The sequence below is a fragment of the Gracilinanus agilis genome, chromosome 4 (assembly GCF_016433145.1).
Source record: "Gracilinanus agilis isolate LMUSP501 chromosome 4, AgileGrace, whole genome shotgun sequence".
NCBI classification, from domain to species: domain Eukaryota; kingdom Metazoa; phylum Chordata; class Mammalia; order Didelphimorphia; family Didelphidae; genus Gracilinanus; species Gracilinanus agilis.
Genome location: NC_058133.1, coordinates 122,885,901 through 122,907,584, shown reverse-complemented (window position 1 = coordinate 122,907,584; position 21,684 = coordinate 122,885,901). Strand labels below are relative to the sequence as shown.

The following is a 21,684-nucleotide window of genomic DNA, read 5'->3' as shown; positions in this document are numbered from 1 at the left end:
AGATATAGTGTGTCTATATATATATATATATATATAATTATCATTATATCCATTAGAAAATTATCCTAATAATTACTGGAAGAGCAACAAGAATAAATACAAAGGACCATCATGTTCTTGCTTATTTTTGTTTATTTCTCTCTTCATTTTCAGTTTGAAATTTACAGATTCAAAAAAATTGCAATTTCTTGCCTAACCTCTCAAGTTTCAGATATAACACTTTCAATTAAAAATAGTGGAGAACAAGCAAACCTAAAGAAATCTGATCAAAAACAACAATCAAAAAAAAAAAACCCACAAATAAACAAACACAAAAACAACAACCAGGACTTGAAGAACCTGGTTCATTCAATTAGCAGCCAAACAATAAATTTATTCCTGATTTGTAGCATTCATCCATTTTTGAGTTGAATAAACATGCTGAAAATTTATTTATTCACTCTAGAAAGCTTGTTTCAGTTGTCTCCAGAATGTTCATGGCTAGAACTATCTCCCTCATCTCTACCTGCTGGCTTCCCTGGTTTTATTCAAGTTCTTCTGCAAGAAGCCCATTCCTAAAACCTTTTCTAAGAGATTACCTACAATTTATCCTGTATACCTCTTGTTTTCACATAGTTGTTTGCTTGTCATCTCCCTAGACCCAAGGATTATTCTTACTTATAAGAACATTGCCTGTTTGTTTGTTTTTTTTTTAAGAAACCTTTTCTTTCCATCTTAGAATCAATACTATATATTGGTTTCATGATAATGGTAAGTAGAAATGGCCAGACAATAAGGGTTAACTAACTTGCCCAGGGAAATTTAGACATTGTCTGTTCTTTAATGTGCTCTATGTACATCCATCACCCTTTCAAACTAGTTACATCTGGTGTTCTTGTTCTTACAGTACTTACTTTATTTTAAGGAAGCACTCAGTACTCATCTCAGAGAGGTTCAGTAACTGAATTGTTCAGTATCTTCAGAAAACTGAAAATATTGTCTGGTTTTATTAAATTCTTTACTTCTGTGGTATGGGGAGGGACTGAGTCTCTTGTAAATAAATTCTATTAGTAATAAATAAATAAAAGTTATTGAATACTACAACAATAGTATTGCAATTTACAGTCCACAGGAAAAATGGGAGGTAAAGGATTCTGGTGCTTTGGATAATTGAGTTGTAAACGAGCAAACTATCAAATCCTGTGGCTGCCCTATTGATGCATGGGGATGTGTGAATTTCCTCCATGTGTTTACCCAGTGTTCTTTGACACATCCACAGTGGAGATGAATCACTAAGGTGCTGTGTATTTGACAGTCCTAGAACATGTTGAGATGGAAAGCCAGATCAAGGAAATAGCATTTCATTTAGTTCATGGAGTACTGCTAATTGATCCAAAATAATTCATAACTGTTCAAGAGCAAAGAAGACTCTTTAGCAAGTGGATATTTAGAAAGTGACTTCATTAGGGAGAAAAAAATATGACAAAGCATGTCTCCAAGTTTTGTGAAATTGAGTCGCCGTCTTTCTGTAAAGCTATGCTGATTTTTTAAAAATTTCTTTTTTTTTTACAGGTCATTTGGAGTCCCCCTCTCATCCCAAATGGAAACATACTCAGCTATGAAGTCTGCATGCCAGACCCTAGAATTAGAGTCACCCCCAGCAGAAGTAATACCTCACTATTAAGTCAAATAATGAGCCACCTTATTCCATTCACAAACTATTCAGTCACCATAGTAGCCTGCTCTGGAGGTGGGGGACATCTTGGAGGATGCACAGAGAGTTTGCCTACTCATATCACAACCCATCCCACATTACCCCAGGGCATTAGTCCTTTGTCAGTGACTCCAGTGAGTGAGTCCTACATCGGGGTTTCTTGGCAGCCACCCAGCAGACCAAATGGACCTCATTTGAGGTAAGCGATACTTAGGATTTTAGTATTCATTTATCTATATATGTTATTTCTAAGGAAGAGAGTTCTGAAATTCTGTAACCTGTAGATGCTTCATATCTTGCGCTCAAGGTGATATGGCAATATAATAGGTACTTGCAATAGTTAACATATTGACAGTCCTTCTCTACACAGCAAGTACTTTTGTCACCCTACACATGCCGAAGTCTCATTTCCCTTCAAAAGTATTTTCATCATACTTTACTAATCAAGTAAACTTATTAGATACTAGTTTAAATATTAATTTATCATGTTAAAATTTAGAGCATAAAAATAACTTTTGGAATTACAAAGTGGGGACAGAATAGCTAAATAATCATTTGCCTTATAAAAGATCTGGATGTGATTCTAAATTTAATATGATTCATGATATAGTGGTAAGAAAATTAATGTAATATTAGCTTGTATTATAAAAGCCATAAGATCCAAATAAGTTATTCATAATAATAATAATAAAATGGCATATCTATGTTTTTACCTGCATACCATTTTAATCATGTTATCATTTAATTAGAATAATTTCATTAAGAAATACTGCTAAAGGGGAAGCTGGGTAGCTCAGTGGATTGAGAGTCAGGCCTAGAGATGGGAGGTCCTAGGTTCAAATCCAGCCTCAGACACTTCCCAGCTGTGTGACCCTGGGCAAGTCACTTGAACCCCATTGCCCACGCTTACCACTCTTCCACCAAGGAGCCAATATGCAGAAGTTAAGAGTTTAAAAAAAAAAAGAAATACCACTAAAAAAAAAAAAAAAAAAAAGAAATGCAGCTAATTTTGGTCAGTGGCCATAATAAGGAGACTTAGGGACTAAAAAGCACCTTATCTATCAATTATTTGATATACTTGCCAATCAGACATGGTAGCTAAAGGCAATGCTAGTTTTTCCTGTAAATTCAGTGTTAAAATATCTTTGATAAAGGATGATGGAAATTATGATTTAGTATACTTATAAAACAGAAAAAGTAATGGACTGGTAAAATAATTACAAAGAATATTTGTTGACTAACTCAAATAAACAGAGCTTTCCTGAGAGTGTTTAAGGGTAAAAATGGAAGGAGAAACAGGAAAAAGAAATTAAAAATGGAAAAAATCTGCAAAGATCCTTTTTTATCATGAAGAAAAAGAGAGCTACCACATTTTTATTCTAAACATACAACCATTAATGAGCTTATAGAAGAAGCAGAAAAGACACTAACAAGAAAAAATATGAAAAGAAATAGATTAGACCAAGTGTACCTAGAAAACTATTCTGTAGGTAACAAAATCATGAAGAAATTGAAGGATTCATTCACAGACTGTCTGAAGAAGGGAAAGCTATCAGAAGCATGGAAACATCTCATGCCTTATTACTACTGAAATAGAAAACTTAAACTACATCAAAAAGTATCAAAATATATCTACTTTCCCACTTAGTCACATTTTAATGATAATCTATAAGGTTTTTTTTTTTAAACCCTTGTACTTCGGTGTATTGTCTTATAGATGGAAGATTGGTAAGGGTGGGCAATGGGGGTCAAGTGACCTGCCCAGGGTCACCCAGCTGGGAAGTGTCTGAGGCCGGATCTGAACCTAGGACCTCCTGTCTCTAGGCCTGACTCTCACTCCACTGAGCTACCCAGCTGCCCCCAATCTATAAGGTTTTAAGGGAATACTTGATGAAGGTATTAGTAAGGTCAAAAAAACAAGACTTTCACAAGTGATGTTACACAATAAAACATATTTATCAAAACATAACATAAAATATATGAGTATGTTTTGTTATCTATCAATCACTTCCCTTGTGATATAAGCTGAAGTTGTTAAACTATGTTGACTGTCATCCTCTGGATCTTCACAAGATCATCAAATTCCTTCCTCAAATGTGGCACCCAAAACTGAACACAGTATTCGAGATAATTTTTCTGACTAAGCCTTGTCAAAAGACTAACTTTTGAACTATAATTCCCCAAGTATAGGATGTTCAAAACATGTATTCAAAAAACCTAGATTAATAGATATTGACATATCTATATATGTATAATAATAAAAATATATGTACAAATTTATGTACATATATATGTATATAGGTATTCAAAATGTTGAATGAACTTTAGTTTATGCCACAGGAGGAACATTTTAAGGAACTCATTCCGAATGCTTAAACTGAAATAGACTTACATAGGTATTGAGAGATAGAAGTCAAGATAATTGTCTTCAAGTTTTTGATTGGCTGTCATAAGGAAGAAAAATTAAAAGTGTGCTTAACCCCAAAAAGGTAAAGCCAGGAGCTTTGGGTGGAAATTACAATGAGGTAAATTGAGGCTTAACATTAGGAAAAACTTCCTAACAATTAGAGCTAGCTAAAAGTATGGATTATACAAAAATAGATTTCCATTCATTGGAGATTGCCAAGAAAAAGCTGGATGGTCTCTTGTTAGATTGTTGGTGAAGAAATTCTTTTTTTTTCATATGTGAATTATATTAGATGATTTCCAAGATCCTTTAAAACCCTGAGATTCTATGATTCTGTACACAGTAGTCTTAATAATAATAAATAGCTCAGAGTTAAAAATTAGATACTATGACTGCTCTTGCATTTCAGAAAACATGAAAATATGCTCAGTATAGAAAACTAAAAGAGAATTGATATTCTTAATTGATATGTTAAGAACTAGTGTCTAAGTCATAGATCACAAGCTATGGATCATAGATAGAAAGGATCTCAGAGGCCATTTAGTACATTGGAAATTGGGACCCAAGGAAATCAAATGACTTGCCCAAGATGACACAGGCAATAATCATCAGAAGTGGAATTTATATCCAAGTCCTTTCACTCCAGATAGCCTGTGTTCTTTTCATTGTATAAGACTGGTTTCTCATGATGAGTTTTTAAAAGCTGATCTTGGCTCAGAGTATATAGTTTGCTAGTAAATCCATATAGTTTATCCCCAAAGTCTTACCACAGTTTTATATTTTAATAGGTTTAAACTGTACCAGTACTTTGGGGATGTCCCATATTTTTCAATAAACAGTGGATTTTGGCAACAACAATTATATCGTTTCATGAACTTTGGAAACATTGTGTCTATCTAGACTGCAGTTAATTCTAGCATTTGACAAATCTGATTCTGCCAAAAGTTATCCAAAATAATGATCTTCTTGTGGATGAAATCAAAGTTAAATTTTTCTTTCACTTTTTCTAGCAGTTTTTTTAAAATAACTAGCTAAAAAAACTAACATCTGCCCAAAAAATGCTTCTCTGTGAAACTTGGTAGCTCTAAGAACAAAATGATGTGTTTTCCTTAAATAGATACACACACATATGCACACAGAACAACCTGAATTTTGGTAATAACATTAGTTGAGATAATCCCAGTGTTCTGCTTGTCTTTTGTGTTAGATATGAGCTTCTGAGACGTAAAATCCAGCAACCACTTGCATCAAATCCCCCTGAAGATTTAAATCTGTGGCGCACTATTTACTCAGGAACTCAGCGGTTTTACGAAGATAAGGGTCTTAGCAGGTGAGATTACACAAACTATAAAAACCAACGCTGGCATTTTGTTTAGGGTATATTCAATAGTTCAGAGTGTTCTTTGTGTCTCTGTTGTGTGATCAGATTATCAGTTATGTAATAAAAACATCTTCTGTTCTCATCCATGGCATTAATCATTGTACTGCAACAGACAGAAGGGTAATTGCTCGTCACTCTGAACTACGCATTTAAAAACATTAAAAATGCTTTGCAGCAAGACTTTGGGTGATGTCAGTACCTTCACTTAGAGTCAGATACTCTCTATAAAGATGCATTATTCAAGAGGGAACTTTGACAATTACAACACAGGGTGAGTAGGAGAAATACCGTGGTAGCAGCAATAACAATGATGGCAGCAGCAACTAGAATGCTACCTTCTGTATGAAGCATTTTACTAGTATCATGTTCCGTTTTGTTTGATTGTCATGCTAATTATCTTAAAATAATTTCCATTTTACAAAGAATCAGAGAAGTTAGATAATATAAAATCATCTGTTTGACACTTAAAAATCTTCACAACCTGGTCCCTTCCCATGTTTCCAGTCTTCTTGCACTTTATATCCCCAATTCCAAACTCTGTTCTTTTTCACTGGCTATGTACCCCATGCCTGAAATGTTTTCCCTTCTTGTTTCTTCCCACCATCTGGCTTTCTTCAAATATAGCTCAAATACCATATTCTGAAAAAGGCCTTTCCCCATCTACAGGCCCCGTGCATAAACCATACCTTCCTCTTGCTTTTTGCCTTTCCCCTGAGATTACCTTCCATTTTTACTCTATCTTGTAAATTCTTAACATGATGGCTCCTTTTTCATAATATAAGCATCTTGAGAAAAATGACTCTATTTTTCCCATTTTTTCTTTGTATCCCTACTACTTCATACAATTCTTGGCATTTAGTTTGTGCCTAAAATATGTTTGTTGACTGATGACTGATCCTCATGTTAATATTCGTAAAATGATTTACATTTCATAGATAAAGATAGAGAATCAGAAAGATTTGGTAATTTGGCCCAGGTAGTGGAGCAGATTTCAACTTCATATCTTCTAACCAGAATTCTACTGTTTTTTCTATTATATTATACTGTCTCTCAGAGATATAATCATTCCTTTTGAAAAATTTGTTTTGAGTCATTGACTAAGTTTTCCAAGAAAACATGTGTTACGATAGAAATTATTCCCTTAAAATATAAAAATATTAAACATTTTATAACTTTCACTATGACTCTGAATTGCCTGACCAAATCCATTGAGATTCAGGCTAGGACTAGGTCTTATGTCAATGATCATCTATTATTCTCATGTTGATGATCATTTACTCCATACCTCCTGCAGTCAAGCTAGCATTGATTGAGAAAACCAGGAACTGGCTTTTTGATCAACTAAACTTTGGGGGGAAAAAAGAGAAGAGGCAGCCCTAGGACTGTAGTCCAGACAAAGTCTCATCTAGACAAGACTTGGCTCTAGTTGTCTAATGATGGGAATAAAGTAATAGAAAATTGGAACACTCCCTCCCTCCCTATGCACACACACACACACACACACACACACACACACACACACACACACACACACAAAAGCCCAACATGAAGACTTACTGAATCCCCACAAATTCTTCAAGTAGAAGATAGTGAAAGTGTTAGAAGGTAGATTCCATCCTCCTTAACGATCTACTGACTGGCCATTAGAATTCAGAAGTCACTCATATTTCATATATCACTCTACTAGTTGGGGACAATAATAGATTGTTCATGTTTTTTAATGAGTGACCAAATTCTCTGTGCCATCCCCGTGTAGGGACAAACAAAATACACATTACAGTAGAATGTATGCTACTCTTGTTATATGACACTGGAAAGGTATAAATAGATAACCCCTAATTTTAGAGATATTTGAATATTATTCAAAGAATTCTTTTTTTCTTTTTTCCTTTTTTTTCCTTAAATGCATATAAATAATTTTGAATATTAACTTAAATTTTTTTCAGTTCTAATTTCTCTCTCTATCCTAACCCCCCATGAGAAGACAAGCAATTTGCTCTAGCTTATACATGAGTAGTTATGCAAAATGTGTCTCCATATTAGCTATATTGCAAAAGAAAACAAAATAAAAATCCAAGAAAAATAAAGGCGAAATAAAAAGCATGCTTTGATCTACATTCAGATGCCATCAGTTCTTACTTTGAGGGGGATAGCATTTTTTATCATATATTTCAGAATTGCCTTAGATCATTGTATTGCTGAGAATTGATAAGTCATTCACAAGTGAACATCATACAGTATTGCAGTTATTGTGTACAATGCTCTTCTGGTTCTACTTACTTAATATTGCATCAGATTATGTAATTCTTTCAAGTTTTTTTCTGAAATAATCCTCTCCATCATTTCTTATTGCACAATAATTTTCCATCCCAATCCTATGTCTCGGCTTGTTCAGCCATTCCTCAGCTTTTCCACCACAAAAAAAAGGGGTACTATAAATACTTTATTGTATATGTGTCCTTTTTCTTTTTCTTTGATCTCTTTGAGATAGAGGCTTAGAAGTGGCATTGATGCTTTAAAGAATATGCAAGATTTTATTGTGCTTTGGAAATATTTCCAAATTGGTCTCCAAAATGTTTGGATCAGTTCACAACTCTTCCAACAGTGCATTGATGTCCCAATTGTCCCACTTCCCCTCCAACATTTGTCATTCTCCTTTTCTATCATAGTAGCCAATCTGATAGGTATGATGATATAGTAATTCAGTCATTTAAATTTGCATTTTTCTAATCAATAATGAGTTAAAGCATATTTTCATATAACTCTAGAAAGTCTGTGTCTGTTAATTTATCAATTCAAAATGTTTTCTTATAAATTTGATTTTGTTTTCTATATAGTTGAGAAATGAGGCATTTATCAGAGAAATTTGAAATAATTCCCCCCACAGTTTCCTGATTTTATTCTAATCTTGACTGCTGTAAGGGTTAAATTGGGACTACATGAAAGAGTTACAAATTCAATGTTGTGGTCACTGAATTCAAAATATTATCCCTAAGCCAGAAAAACACTATTAGCAGCTTTTATTTATAATGAGGAAAAGAAAGAGTTGAAATATGAAATGTAGGAGGGAAAGAGGTAAGGAGTTGCCTAGCCTACCCTAAGTGCTAATCCAATGAAATTCAGCTTGCTCCCTGACAAAGTTCCCATCATGTGGAAGTCTGAGTCACTCACCAGCAAGCTGATGTAGGATCTAAGGCAAAGAGTCTCTCCACAGAACTCACGCTGAAGGGAATGCCCTACAAAAGAGCCAACGAGCAGAGAGGGTCTCTTCACAGAGCCACCAAGGCAGAAATCTCTCCAAACCAGAATTCCCAAGGAGAAGTCCAAAGGAGAAGTCTCAAGGAGCAGTCTTCTAAAGAAAAAGTCCAAAGGAGAAGTGACCAGGACAAGAAGTTGTGGACTTTTTATAGTCCTTTTTCCAGGTCATTTTCTGTCCCTTCCCCTCTTCACAGGGGCCAATCACAGCTTCAAATTGCTTAGCACTACCCAACTGGGCAGTGTCTGTGGGATCCACCTCTCATCCTCTGAGGTTGTAAACTCTTATCAAAGGATTCTCAAGTTTCTGACTGATTAAGTTAAAAGGGTGGAGATCTCTAAGTAAGTGACATTGAATTCTCTTATTTGATGTCTAACAAAGTGTTCAGTAGGGGGTTTCTTGACTAATTAACTCAAAATAGTCAAAGACAATAAAGAATTCCTTTTCTCACTGCTTTTGTTTTGTTTGTTTTTAAATTTAAAACAATCAAAATCAAAATTATTCATTTTACTTCCTGTAATCCTTCTTGTTTGACCACAAATTCTTCCTTTGTCTTTAGATTTGGTGGGCAAAATATTCCATGACATTCAAATTTTAGCCAAAGAATTTTGAACTTTACTTGGTCAACAAAGAAATCCTCTGAAAATTTCTCAGGAAAAGAGTGAAAGGAGATTATAAAATCCATAAGGAAGATGAAATTTTAGTAAAAAGGAGAGATTAGAAAGAAGAAAAGACTTAAATTAGGGATACCAGTTATGAGCTGATAATCTGAGTTGAATAAGTCATATTTAGGTCTGATTGAAAGGAAGAAAGAAGGAGAAGAAGGAAGTTAGCTATATGTTCTTCCAGATAAGAAGACAACATCATTTACCTGATTGGCAATTCAGGAGGTAGAAATCATTTCTTGAAAACTGTAAAGGTAAAAATGAATGATTGGCTAAAATATATGAAGTTTATAAATAATAATGGTGGCTGCTGATTCAAAGTATTATTGCTAAAAGTCAAAATGACTTTAATAGCTTTTATTGACAAAAGAAGTAGAAAGATTGAAAGCAGAGAAATGCAAAAGGGCAGAGAAGACATCAGCCTATCTAACTAAATATTGCTCTGGTACTCAGCCAGGACTTGTTGACCTTCAACAGGAATTAAACTCTCTCCAGAAGACAGGAAGGGAAAGACAGCTATCCACTCACCCAAATTCCCTCCAAAAGGCAGGTCAAGACAATGACTTGAGCTGAAGGTGATTCTTGAGGGGAATTGATTAAAAAATATGAAATATGGTGACTTAGCTATACCAGATCTCAAACTATATTATAAAGTTGCAACCATCAGTATAATCTGGTACTAGCTGAGAAGTAGAATGGAGGTCCAGTGGAACAGATTAGGCACCCAACAAGCAATAATAAATGACCATTGTATTTGACAAACCCCCAAATCCAAGCTTCTTGAAGAAGAACATATTATTCAACAAAAACTACTGGGAAAACTGAAAAACAGTTTGGCAGAATTTAGGCATAGACCAACATCTCATTCCACAGGCCAAGGTAAATTCAAAATGGACATATAATTTAGAAATATAGAGTACTACCATAAACAAATTAGGGGAGCACAAACTAGTTTTCCTTTCAGACCTATGTATAAGGGGAGAATTTAGGTCAAATCAGGACACAGATAACATTATGAAATGTGAAATAGATAACTGATTAGATTAAATTTTAAAAGTATCTGTACAAACTAAAGCAATACAACCAATATTAAAAGACAAACAACAAACAGAAAAAAATATTTCTAGCAAGACTCTGACAAAGGTTTCATTTCTCAAATATAGAGAATTGAGTCATATCTATAAGAATGCAAAGTATTTCCCATTTGCAAATGACCAAAGGATATGAATAGATAGTTCTCAGATGAAAAATTAAAACTATCTTTTGTCATATGAAAAATGTTTCCAACCATCTTGATTAGAAAAATGCAAGTTTAAACAACTCTGAGGTACCACCTCATACCTATCAGAATGGCTAGCATGACAAAAAAATGGAAATGGTAGATGCTAGGGGAGATATGGAAAAATCAAGATACTAATACATTGCCAGTAGAGCTGCAAACTAATATGATTCTGAAGAGCAATCAGGAACCATGTCCAAAGGGCCATAAAACTGCCCATACCCTTTGACACAGCAAGACCACTAGGTTTGTTTCCCAAAGAGATTAAAGATAGGGGGAAAGAAGCAACTTATGCAAAAATGTTATTAGCCATTTTTGTGGTAGCAAAGAACTGAAGGTGTCCATCAATTGGGGAATGGCTGAACAAGTTGTGGTGTATGCTTGTAATGCAATTCCATTGTGTCATAAAAAAATGACAATCATTGTATACAGTAACAATAATAATGTATGATGATCAACTGTGAATGACTTAATTATTATCAACAAGGCAAGGATCCAGAACAACTCCAAGAGATTCATGACAAAAAAAAAAAAGGATATCCACAATTCAAAGTAAATTAAAGCTAGATTAAAATTAAGTTAAATCCAAAGCAAATTAAAATTCTTTGCTTTATTTCCTTCATGATTTTTTTCTCTAGTACAAGTAATATGTATCTTCTTTTACAACATGATGAACATAGAAATATGTGTTATATGATAATATATGTACAATCTATATCATATTACTACCTTCTTGTCTAGAGAGAAGGGATGAGAAAGAGAGAGAGAACATGGATTTCAAAATATAAGAAAACAGATATTAAAATTTGTATTGACATGTAATCTGGAAAAAAATAACTATAATTTTAAAAAACCCAAAAGAGGGAGCTGAAGGTCAGCAAAAGGAAGCTTTGGCTACCCTAAAAGACAGACAGACAGACACAAACACAAACACACATACACACATGAACACACACTCTTCCCTCACTTCCCCTAGAGATTTTAAACCAAGGATAACCAAATACATTTCCCTAAAAATATTTTTGGGTGCATTTGTGGAAAATTGAAAGCTTTTGGGAAGGAGGGGAAAGTTGAAATTTAAGTTCTTACTAGGAGCAGCAGGATATGTTCCCTGACAATGATATTGTCTAATTTCATTTTTTATTGTAATAAAAAGTCAATTTAGTGAGTTTGTGAGTTAGTGGTTTATACTGAAAGGAAAAAAGAAGAAATTAGGATCCATTGAAAATAGAGAACTAAAAAGAACTTTAAAGACAATCTGTCTCAGCCCCCTCAATTTATTGTTACCATCATAATCAATAATAATAATATTTATATAATACTTCAATGTTATCAAATAGCTTTATGTAATATTATCTCATTTTATTCTTACAGAAACCCTATGAACTGGGTGATATTATCAATTCTTTTATAGACGAAGCTAAATGGCTTTCCCAAGGTCATGCAGATAATAAGAAAAGAATTAGAAATTGAACCCAGGTTCTTTGACTCCAAAAGAAATATTCTTTCTACCATATAAGCAGATCCATTAGATGGGGGAAGTAAATGAGACAATCTAGTTATGCCTCGTAGTTACCCTTGTTTTTAAAACAAGGAATGAAAGCACTAGGAGGAAAAAGCCAAGGAGAGAATGGATTTGATAGGCTGAGCTTCAGGATGTGCCATTAAAGTGAGCTCTGCAGCTTGACTTGCAAATGCTATCTGGTGATTTTGCACTGATATTTCTACCCAAGCCACATTCCTCTCAGTTGCACAGGAGGTATTCTCCCTGTATAAAGGTTAATATGTTTTACAGGCAGAGCTGGAAGAAGGTGAAGGTTGAGTGGATAAGATAATAAAGTCAGTTCTGAATGTCTTTGATTTAATAATGAGATGGCTAGGTGATAAAATGCCTACTGTGCTAGACTTAGAGCTCAGAAGATGAGTTTAAATCCTGCCACAGACACTTATTAGTTATATAATCCTGGACAAGTAACTTATCCTCTCTAGGACTCAATTTCCTCATCTTTAAAATGGGAATAATAATAGCAGCTGTCTCACAAGATTGAGTTGAGGCTCAAATGAGATAGCAGCTGTATAAAGTATTTTGTAACCCTAAATTGTTAGGTATCATTATTATTTCCACATTCACATGGAATCATCTTATTTACTTGATGGTTAGCAAAGTATTTTGGAGTTGGGAAATGAGATTTAGGTTTGCACAGAAATGTATTAGTGGAAGCTATCAAGTATGAGTTGAACTTGGTATTTCCTGAGAGCTCTCTAAGTTCTAAGATTCTGTGCATAGATAGATTTTTCAAGAAGTTTAACAGAAAAGGGAGACATTAAATGGCATCAAAATTAGGAAGAGTAGAAGAATCAAGCATGGCTATAGTGTTATAAGGAAACTGAGAAATTAGTCAAGTGCAGGTGACTGACAGGCAGAAAGCAGAAAAAAGGTTTCAGAACTTTGGTTGGGTGGCTGGCTAAGTCAGTTTCCCAGGACTTTCCCTTGGATGGGGCTTTTCTTTGTTTTTCTTTGTTTCCTGCCTTGGTGAAATCAACAACCATAAGAGGTCACTGGCTGGAGTTAGATTGAGTCATAGGTGAGACACATGTTGGTGGACAGATGTGTCAAAATCCTTACTCCCTCACCAAAATGGATTTTACTGGCAGTTACCAACTGGATTCCTGAAGGACCCTGTTTGAGGACAACAGACGTGAGAACCCAATCTGTTCAGCTGGACCTGTTCACCTTCCAGTTTTCCTTTATTTAAATATCTTCATAGGAACTCTGGTTAGGCTTGAGTTAGGCAGCTGGATGAATTTAGTGTGGTCAGTGTAGAGAAATCCTGTTTTACCTTGGGGAAAAGAGAATCCAAGTTTTGTTTAAGTTAGCTGATCCCACTCCCTTCCCTACCTGTCCCTATTTATTAAATAAACCATATTATGTTACCTAACAGCCTCTCGCTGAAATTCCTTTCCCAGTTCTGGTTATTTGGCCCATCACCATCAGTTAAGAACCCAGTTAGATACCCTATTAGAGGTACCTTATTTATATCTCATTTATACTTATTCAGCAAACCCTCTTATATTTATTTTTCGATAGGTAGATTTGATGGAACCCATATAAATTCAAATGGTCCTCTTATGTGACCTTGGTTATCCCAGCTCTTTTTTCCCTTATTTTCCTGATCTGTAAAATTAGGAAGTTAGAGTAGCTGGCCTCCTAAGGTCCTTTGCATCTCTATCTATTACCCAGTGATCTGATGAACCAGTGCAGTGGAAAGATTGAAAGCATATGAAACAAAAAATGGATACAGTAATAGAACTATATGATGATCAGTGGTAAAGGACCAAACCATTATCAGCAAAGGAAGTTTCTAAGATAAACATAAATGCTATCCACAGCCAAAGAAGGAACTTTTGGGATCTTAGTGAAGATCAAAGCATGCCTTCTTCCATTTTATTTCTTTCATGAGATTTTTGTTGCATAAATGATATGAGTTTTCTATCATGACATGAGCAATATAAAAATCCATATTACATGAAAGTATGGGTATAACTTATATCAACTATTTTCTATCTCAGGGAGGTGGTGGAAGGTAGGGAGAGAGAAAAATCTGAATTTGAAAATGTAAGGAAATAATTGTCAAAAAACTGTCTCTACATATAACTGAAAAATAAATGTTTAGGAAATTTAAAAAAAAGAAAATGTATGGGACAGAGATATAAATCTGATGCTGAGGGCTTCTCAAAAATAAGATGATCAGATCAAGAATTATGGAAATTTTATGAGGTTGGAAAGCCTATACTGATGTCTACCGAGTCATCAGAAGTGGAAGATCGAGTAGCTGAGGCTGAATATGAAACAGGTAAAGTTAGAATGGAGGAGTTGGATTAGTAGAATAGGAAAGGTGAAGATATAGGAGGTCATGAAGAGAGAAAAGGTTAGTTCTTATATGAATTAGAGTCTAGGAGAGGCAGCTGCATAGTGCCATAGAGAATGGTCAGTCTGGAAGATCTAAGTTCATATTTGGCCTCAAACATTTATTATCTTTGTGACCTTGGACAAGTCATTTACCCCCTCCTAAATTCCCTGGAGAGGGAAATGACGACCTATTCCAGTATCTTTGCCAAAAAAAAACCAAAACAAAACAAAACATAGATAGAATGGTCCAAGGTATAGAAGATTATGATTGAAGAGAGCAATGCTGGATTTGAGGAGCTTTGATAAAAAATATTTTTGTGAGATGGTAATGTCCAAGATATTCATGCACACATACTTTATATGCCTGTAGCAGAATAAAGAAAGATGAAGGTTAAGAATCCGTATAGTAAGAATATTAGAGGGATAATAAACATGAATATTAAGCATTAAGTATAATCACGGGAGATTGAGTAGAGAGGACTTGTCATTGAGTTTACCTGGCTATCAGATGGTTGCAGCAACAAGGATAGAGAAAGTATAGTAAAAATTTTCTTCAAAGAAAGAAAAGTTGTTGAAGAATGATGTCAGCGAAATGTTCTGAAAATATCAATGAGAAACAATAGATATGCCAACTCACCTTCTTGATCCTATGAGTTAAGCCTAGTGGAAGGAGTGATCTTTCAGTGGTAAGAGTTGCAAGGGATGAGAGGATCTATGAATAAACTCAGGTTTAAGTTAAAAAGTGTCAAGAATGATAGTTAAAATATTGTGGAAAGTAGAGGAGTTTGTTGAGGATAAAACATGAGTTCCAAGAGATATGATGGAATGAGCCGAGTAGATTTGGGAAGTAGAGCTGGTGAAATAGGTTTAGAGGCTTAGAATTAAGTAACAGCATCATACAACTTGGATCTCTGGCTACAGGAATGGATAACCAAGACTGGGCATCATGGAGGAATAAGATCAAAAATTAAATTGAAGCGACATGTTGGTAGATGTAAATTTTTCTATATCCAAGAAATACCTAGACAGAGATAATTTGGGACTTCTTGGAAAACTTGAAGTGATGGTGCTGCCTGCTGAGAGCCACCAGCTATTTAATTAAACTGAGGTAATGGTAAAGAAAGAGGAATGGGAGTAGAGATTATTCAGTGATCATAGAATTTTAGAGCTAGAAGGGTCTTTAGAGATCATGAAGTCTAACAACCTCATTTTATAGACGAGGTAATGAAGAGAAGTTAAATTACTTGCCTAAGATCTCAATGCTAATTAGTAGAAGAACCAATACTAAAGTTAAGTCTTTGGCTCAAAGGGTTTAGTAATATCCATTATGGGATTTAAAAGAAAGATACCATATAGGTCTTCCTGACTCCAGTCCCAACTTTCTATCCAGTGCTCCACCTAGCTGCCCCAAAGGTGGGTGATCATTTAGATGAAGTTGGAGTTGCTGTCCCAGATGGAAAACAAAAGTAAGGAGTAAATGTCCGAATGGATATTTATGTTAATACAGTGGATCTGTATTGGCATCAATTTCTCTAACAACTTGCTTTACTTAGAATCCCAGATTTAGAGCTGGAAGGGACTTTAAGGATCATCCAGTCTAGTTTAACCCCCTAATTTTTTTATAAGGAAACAGTCCCAGAGAGACTGACTGCCTGATATCACCCAGGTAGCAAATAACAGATTCTGTATTTAAACACTTGTTCTTTGGCCTCTGACCTTCAAATCAGTATTCTTACCCTATCAGTGTCAGTACACAAAGAATATCTGAATCTATCAATCTGAATCAACTTTAGAGTATTTCTGTCCAATTTTATTCTGGTAGGAATGACACATATCAGGTGAATCAATGGGTGATTACTTGAATAATCCATCAGAAATAATAGCAAAACAAAATAAAATAATACCTCCTCTAGTTATGTGTATATTTTTGACAAAAAGAAGGTTTTCTCCTTGAATTATCTTGATAATGACCTCAAAACTCTATTTCCCTTTGTATGTGTAGACACAGCCCCAGTGTAACCATAGGTTTATGCTACCTGTCAGGTTCTAACTTTTCTCCTTTAATAACTCTGTGCAATGTGGCCAAGTTATGGTTGTTGGGGGAACCATAACTTTGGATTTCCTGACATTTTCATCACTTGGAAAATCTGGTGAACGTGCTGCTGTTGCCTGGCTCTGCCCTGTGTGAGTCATGAAATCCCTGTCATGAAGGGCTTGACAAGATGGCAGGAACCACCTCAATTTCAGTTATCAATCAATCTTTAGGCTTTTTAGCACCACCTACTGCTTCAGTTTTTGGATCTTCAGATAGAAAAAAATAGGATAGAAGAAAAAAATGTAAAGTAAGATTCCTTTCTGGACTTCATTCACAAACTAAGGCAGAATAAAGGATAGAGAATAATCTATTGTATTTTGTCATTTCAATGAGGAAAACAGAGCTGAACAATTTTAATAACTTCCTTGTCAAAAGTAATATCATGAAGTGTATTGCAGTTGCTACCTGTTTCAGTGATGTAGAGTTTTCTGAAAATATTTATGTTTTAGTATCATTGTTTATTAGTGGACTCTATCTCAAAATGTCCTTGCAAAGAAACTTTTCTAGCATTATGTTTAAATGAAGAAAAATAAATGTAAGTGCTCTTTCCCCTCATTTAAGACTTTTAAAAAATCAAATCACTAAGCAATCTATGCATGAGTCCTAGGATCTAAAGAAAATTTAATTCTTAAAATAATATGTTCTATTACAGTCACAATTTCAGTAGAGTAAAGCTATTCAAATCTTTGGAAGACCGCCTAGTTATTTGAGGCTATAGTCAAATCAATACAATTTTAGTTCTATGTAATAAAATAGGCACTCCCCTTTAGTAGCCTGAGATAAGGCTATACACCAGAGAAAATCTGCTTTATAATCCATTTTAAAATGGGTTGGTATTATGGAAAGTGTTTGTATCATGTTGGAGAAGTAATTTATAAGATAAAATTGCATATGTACCTCTGTGAAGGTTCTTTACCCTCATTCTAATCACTGATCAGATTTTGTTTTTTAGCATCCTCCCAGATTACAAAAGGAGAATTTGTTTCAACAGAAGGGGAGATTGAGAGGTCAGACTGTATCTGTTTCACAGAGCCCTGATATTGATATAGGCACAGATGGTATTTTTTCTTTGCATTTGTTTTCAGTGCCCTAGATCTTAACAGATCGAATTCATTTTGTAAACTATCATATTCCACTTGGATATCAAATAATTTACCCTTTTTATGGCAAGATCTGTATTTCATCATAAAAGACAAGAAGTTTTCATTTTAACACTTATTTTTTCCAGCAAAGCATTTACCTCTTCAGTACTAAACAACCGCAGTAAGAAACAAAAATGGTAGCATACTATTCAGATTTGATAGACTAGAGGAATAAATAAAAATGCCTGACAAATGCAGATATCATTACTAGGTTAAGGAGAACCACATTAAAAACTTTAAAATACAACACGCCTAAACTTCTTTTTCAAAATCTTCAGTCTTAGTACCAGAAATTGGTAATAGACTACAGACATATATCTACAAAATATTCCATTGGTGTTAATGAGGTTTATTGATATATTTAGTCTTTATATCATAATCATTTCTTGATATGCTTTACACACTCACATATTCAATGAGGCTTATTCTATAACAAGGAAAACAAAGTAAAATAAACCTGTACAATGACTACACCCTATAACTTGATACAAAGCTTTCTTTTTCCGCTACCTGTTTTAAATGCTCTCAATTCCTCTGGTATTCCTCAACATATTAAGAGGCAATATCATTTCATTTACATTTAAATATCAAAATTTATTTATCTAGACTCCAGTTGTTGGTTACTCACTTTTCTACACTTCTTTTTAACCAAAAGAATCCTATTTTGCATGTTATGATATATCTGGCAAATTCTTGACTTTGAACTGCTTGGGGTTATATGTTCAATTGTGGGATCTCTGAATCTTAGGGTATTGACATTTTATTCACTTTCTTAGGATAATTTTAATTTGCTTTCTACCAATAACTGTTGTGTCAATAGTATATTAGTATATCCATCTTCCCATAGTTCCCCTATGTAATTTAAAGGATCTTATTGTTTTTATCTTCTTATTTTGGCCAATTTTTCTAGGTTTAAAATCAACTATTTTAATTTTTATTTCTCTTATTATTAGGTTTATAGTATAAATATAGTTATTTGTAATGTTTATTATTATTTGGAAAACCAGTCTTACAATTATGTGAACTGCCTGCATATCTTAAATATTAGACTTTGTCAGAGATATAGGAACTAAAATGCAGTTAATATTTTTCCTTCCTTTTGTAGCTACACTTATTTTGTCAATGAAAAAAGCTTTTGAAAATGTCGATAAAATTGAAATAGTCCTCTCTTGTTGAATTAAGCAATTTTGCTAGCTTTTGTTATAAAAAATACTTCCATTCTTTTATTTTTTTAATGATGTGACCTTTTAAAATCAAAGAGCTTATCTATTTGGAGACAAGTTGTTTAATGCTTATACTTAGAGTGAGGAAAACTGGGTTTAAGGTCTGCCTGTGATACAAAATAGTTTAGTGACTATGAGAAAGTCGTTTGAACTTTCAGAAGTCTAGGCAATTATCTTAAAATTAGGTTTTAGATGGTAGATTTGTTGAGTTGCATCAGAAATGGGAATTTTTACAATAAGTTCCCTTCTAAAGGACCAATATTTGCAAAAAAATTTTATAGCAGTTCTTTTTGTTTTGTAAAAGAATTGGAAGTTGAGGGGATGCCCATGAGTGGGAAATAGATGAACGAGTTATGGTGTATGTTAATTATGAAGGAAACTACTGGGCTATTAGAAATGATGAGCAAGATAGGTTCAGAAAAACCTGAAGAAACTTATATGAACTAATGCAAAGTGAAATGAGCAGAATCAGAAGAATATGATATAAAGTAACAATAGTGTAATAATGATCAAAAGTGAAAAACTTAGCTACTCTGATCATTATAAGGATCCAAGACAATTTCAAATGACTCAGGATAAAAGAAAATACTATTTACTTCTGGAGAGAGAACTGATGATTGAAACATATTTTCTTTCAATTTTTTTTATTTTTCTTGCTATTTTTTGTAGCATGACTAATATGGAAATATATTTTGCATGACTTCACCTGTATAACAGTTATTATGTTTCTTGCTTTTTCAATGAGTTGGGGGAAGATTCAGAGAAGGGAGGGAAGTTGTAACACATTTTTTTAAATATGAAGGTAAAAATAAATGATTTCATCAGAATAAATAAATCAATTCTTTAAAGAATTCACTTCACTAATATGGCATATATCACAAATCAAGATACTACTCCCTATTGTCCAAAATAGACCTACACACACACACACTCACACACACACACACACACACACAGAAACACTCACAAGGAACTTTCTTGTGGTACATGAGATAAGTGCTAGTTTAACTTGTTTTTTCCCCCCTGACAAACTTCTTTCATTTTTAATCTGAAGTTCTTTTCAAATAGAGAGATTTCCCCCCAGTAGACTATTAAGAGTTTTAAAAGCTCAGCAAAGAGCTACTGAGTTATTCTTGATTCTTGCTTTTCTAGTTCCTTCCTGTGATCTTTTCTCTTTTTAAAATCGATGCCAGATTCTTTTATAAGGTATTTCAAAGTCTAAAAAACTCATTTTCTCTTAATTTATATTAATTTTTTCATCATTTCCTGTGTGTCTAGACCTTTTGTTTCTCCAAATTAATTTTATTAATATTTTTCTCATTTTATAAAATGATGCCTCCATAGTTTGACATATTAATAAGAACATAAATCAGTTTATTATTTTAGCAAAGAATAGCCATGACCAATAACATTGCTATAATTTTTGTCTTCTACATATTTTTTCTTTAAATAATATTTTATAGTTGTATTTATGTCTTAAGCATGTTTTGCTAAGTTGACCCAGATTTTATCTACTTTTTAATTATTTGGATTAAATTTTTCTTTCATCATTTTCTACTTTCTTATTTTCATATAGAATTGCATTTTTGAAGAATTATTTTATGCTACTTTATTTAAATTGATGATCATCTCATTTAGTTTATCTGATAATTTTTATACTTTTCTAAATTACTCTCATGGTTTAATCTTTTATAAATATGTATAATGTTTTCCATACTTTACTGATGATTATGCCTTTAATTTCTTTACCTTGAATTCTCCCCTCCCCATTACTAATATTTCTAATCTCTTATAATATCCAGAGAGGAGGAATCCTTACTTTATCCTGATAATTAATGGGGCAGTTTCTAATATTTTCCCATTACAAATAGTGCTAGCTTTCAGTATTTCTGATAGTTTATTTCTGATGTATTTAATTTATCTTTCCAAGACTGAGTTGATTGTGATATGTTTACACATGATCATCTATTTCCTTTAAATTCTCAGTTTTACTGAAAAATAATTCTATACAGTAATTTATAAAAAAAAATCTCAAGTGATAATTACAATTAAATCATCCATCCATTATAACCAAACCCCAACTTATATTGTGGAAACCTTTAATAATGTTGTTTTGGATAAAAGTAAGGAACATTTTTCTAAATAGGGGTATGAATAGAACTGGATATTTTGGGATGTGGTACTGACTCCCTCACTAGAGATTTCCAAGCAAAAGATGGATGACCACTTGTGAGGCATATTAGTAGAGTGGATTCTTGTTCACTGAGCCAAATGATCCCTACAGTCTCTTTATACACACCAATTCTGCAGTTCTGTTGAGATTCAATGAAAAATTCTGAAGGTAGTAAACATGTTCATTCCTAGAATATTGTCAATATGGCCATGCTAAAATGAGAATCCCAGTGGATGTATAGGTATAATCTCAGGTCAGCGCATTATAGCAAAAAAAAAAAAAAAGGCATTGAGCAAAAAGGCTGAGATGAAAACTAATATCTGATTTCTCGTGTCTCCTCTACCAGTATATAATCTATATTATATTCCTCAACTATGCATACTCCCTAAGGCTCTATCCTGGATAAGCTAACCCCTTCCTCTCTCTCTCTCTCTCTCTCTCTCTCTCTCTCTCTCTCTCC

General features: G+C 33.8%; 1 protein-coding gene across 1 annotated transcript in view; it reads left to right on the top strand.

Moving 5' to 3' along the window:
* USH2A (usherin) overlaps nt 1-21,684 on the top strand; it is a 1,059,501-nt gene that overhangs the window by 694,092 nt on the left and 343,725 nt on the right. The window contains exons 41-42 of the mRNA XM_044674959.1: nt 1,552-1,892; nt 5,308-5,430. Coding sequence (XP_044530894.1) covers nt 1,552-1,892; nt 5,308-5,430 — 464 coding nt within the window. The remainder of the gene's footprint in view (nt 1-1,551; nt 1,893-5,307; nt 5,431-21,684) is intronic.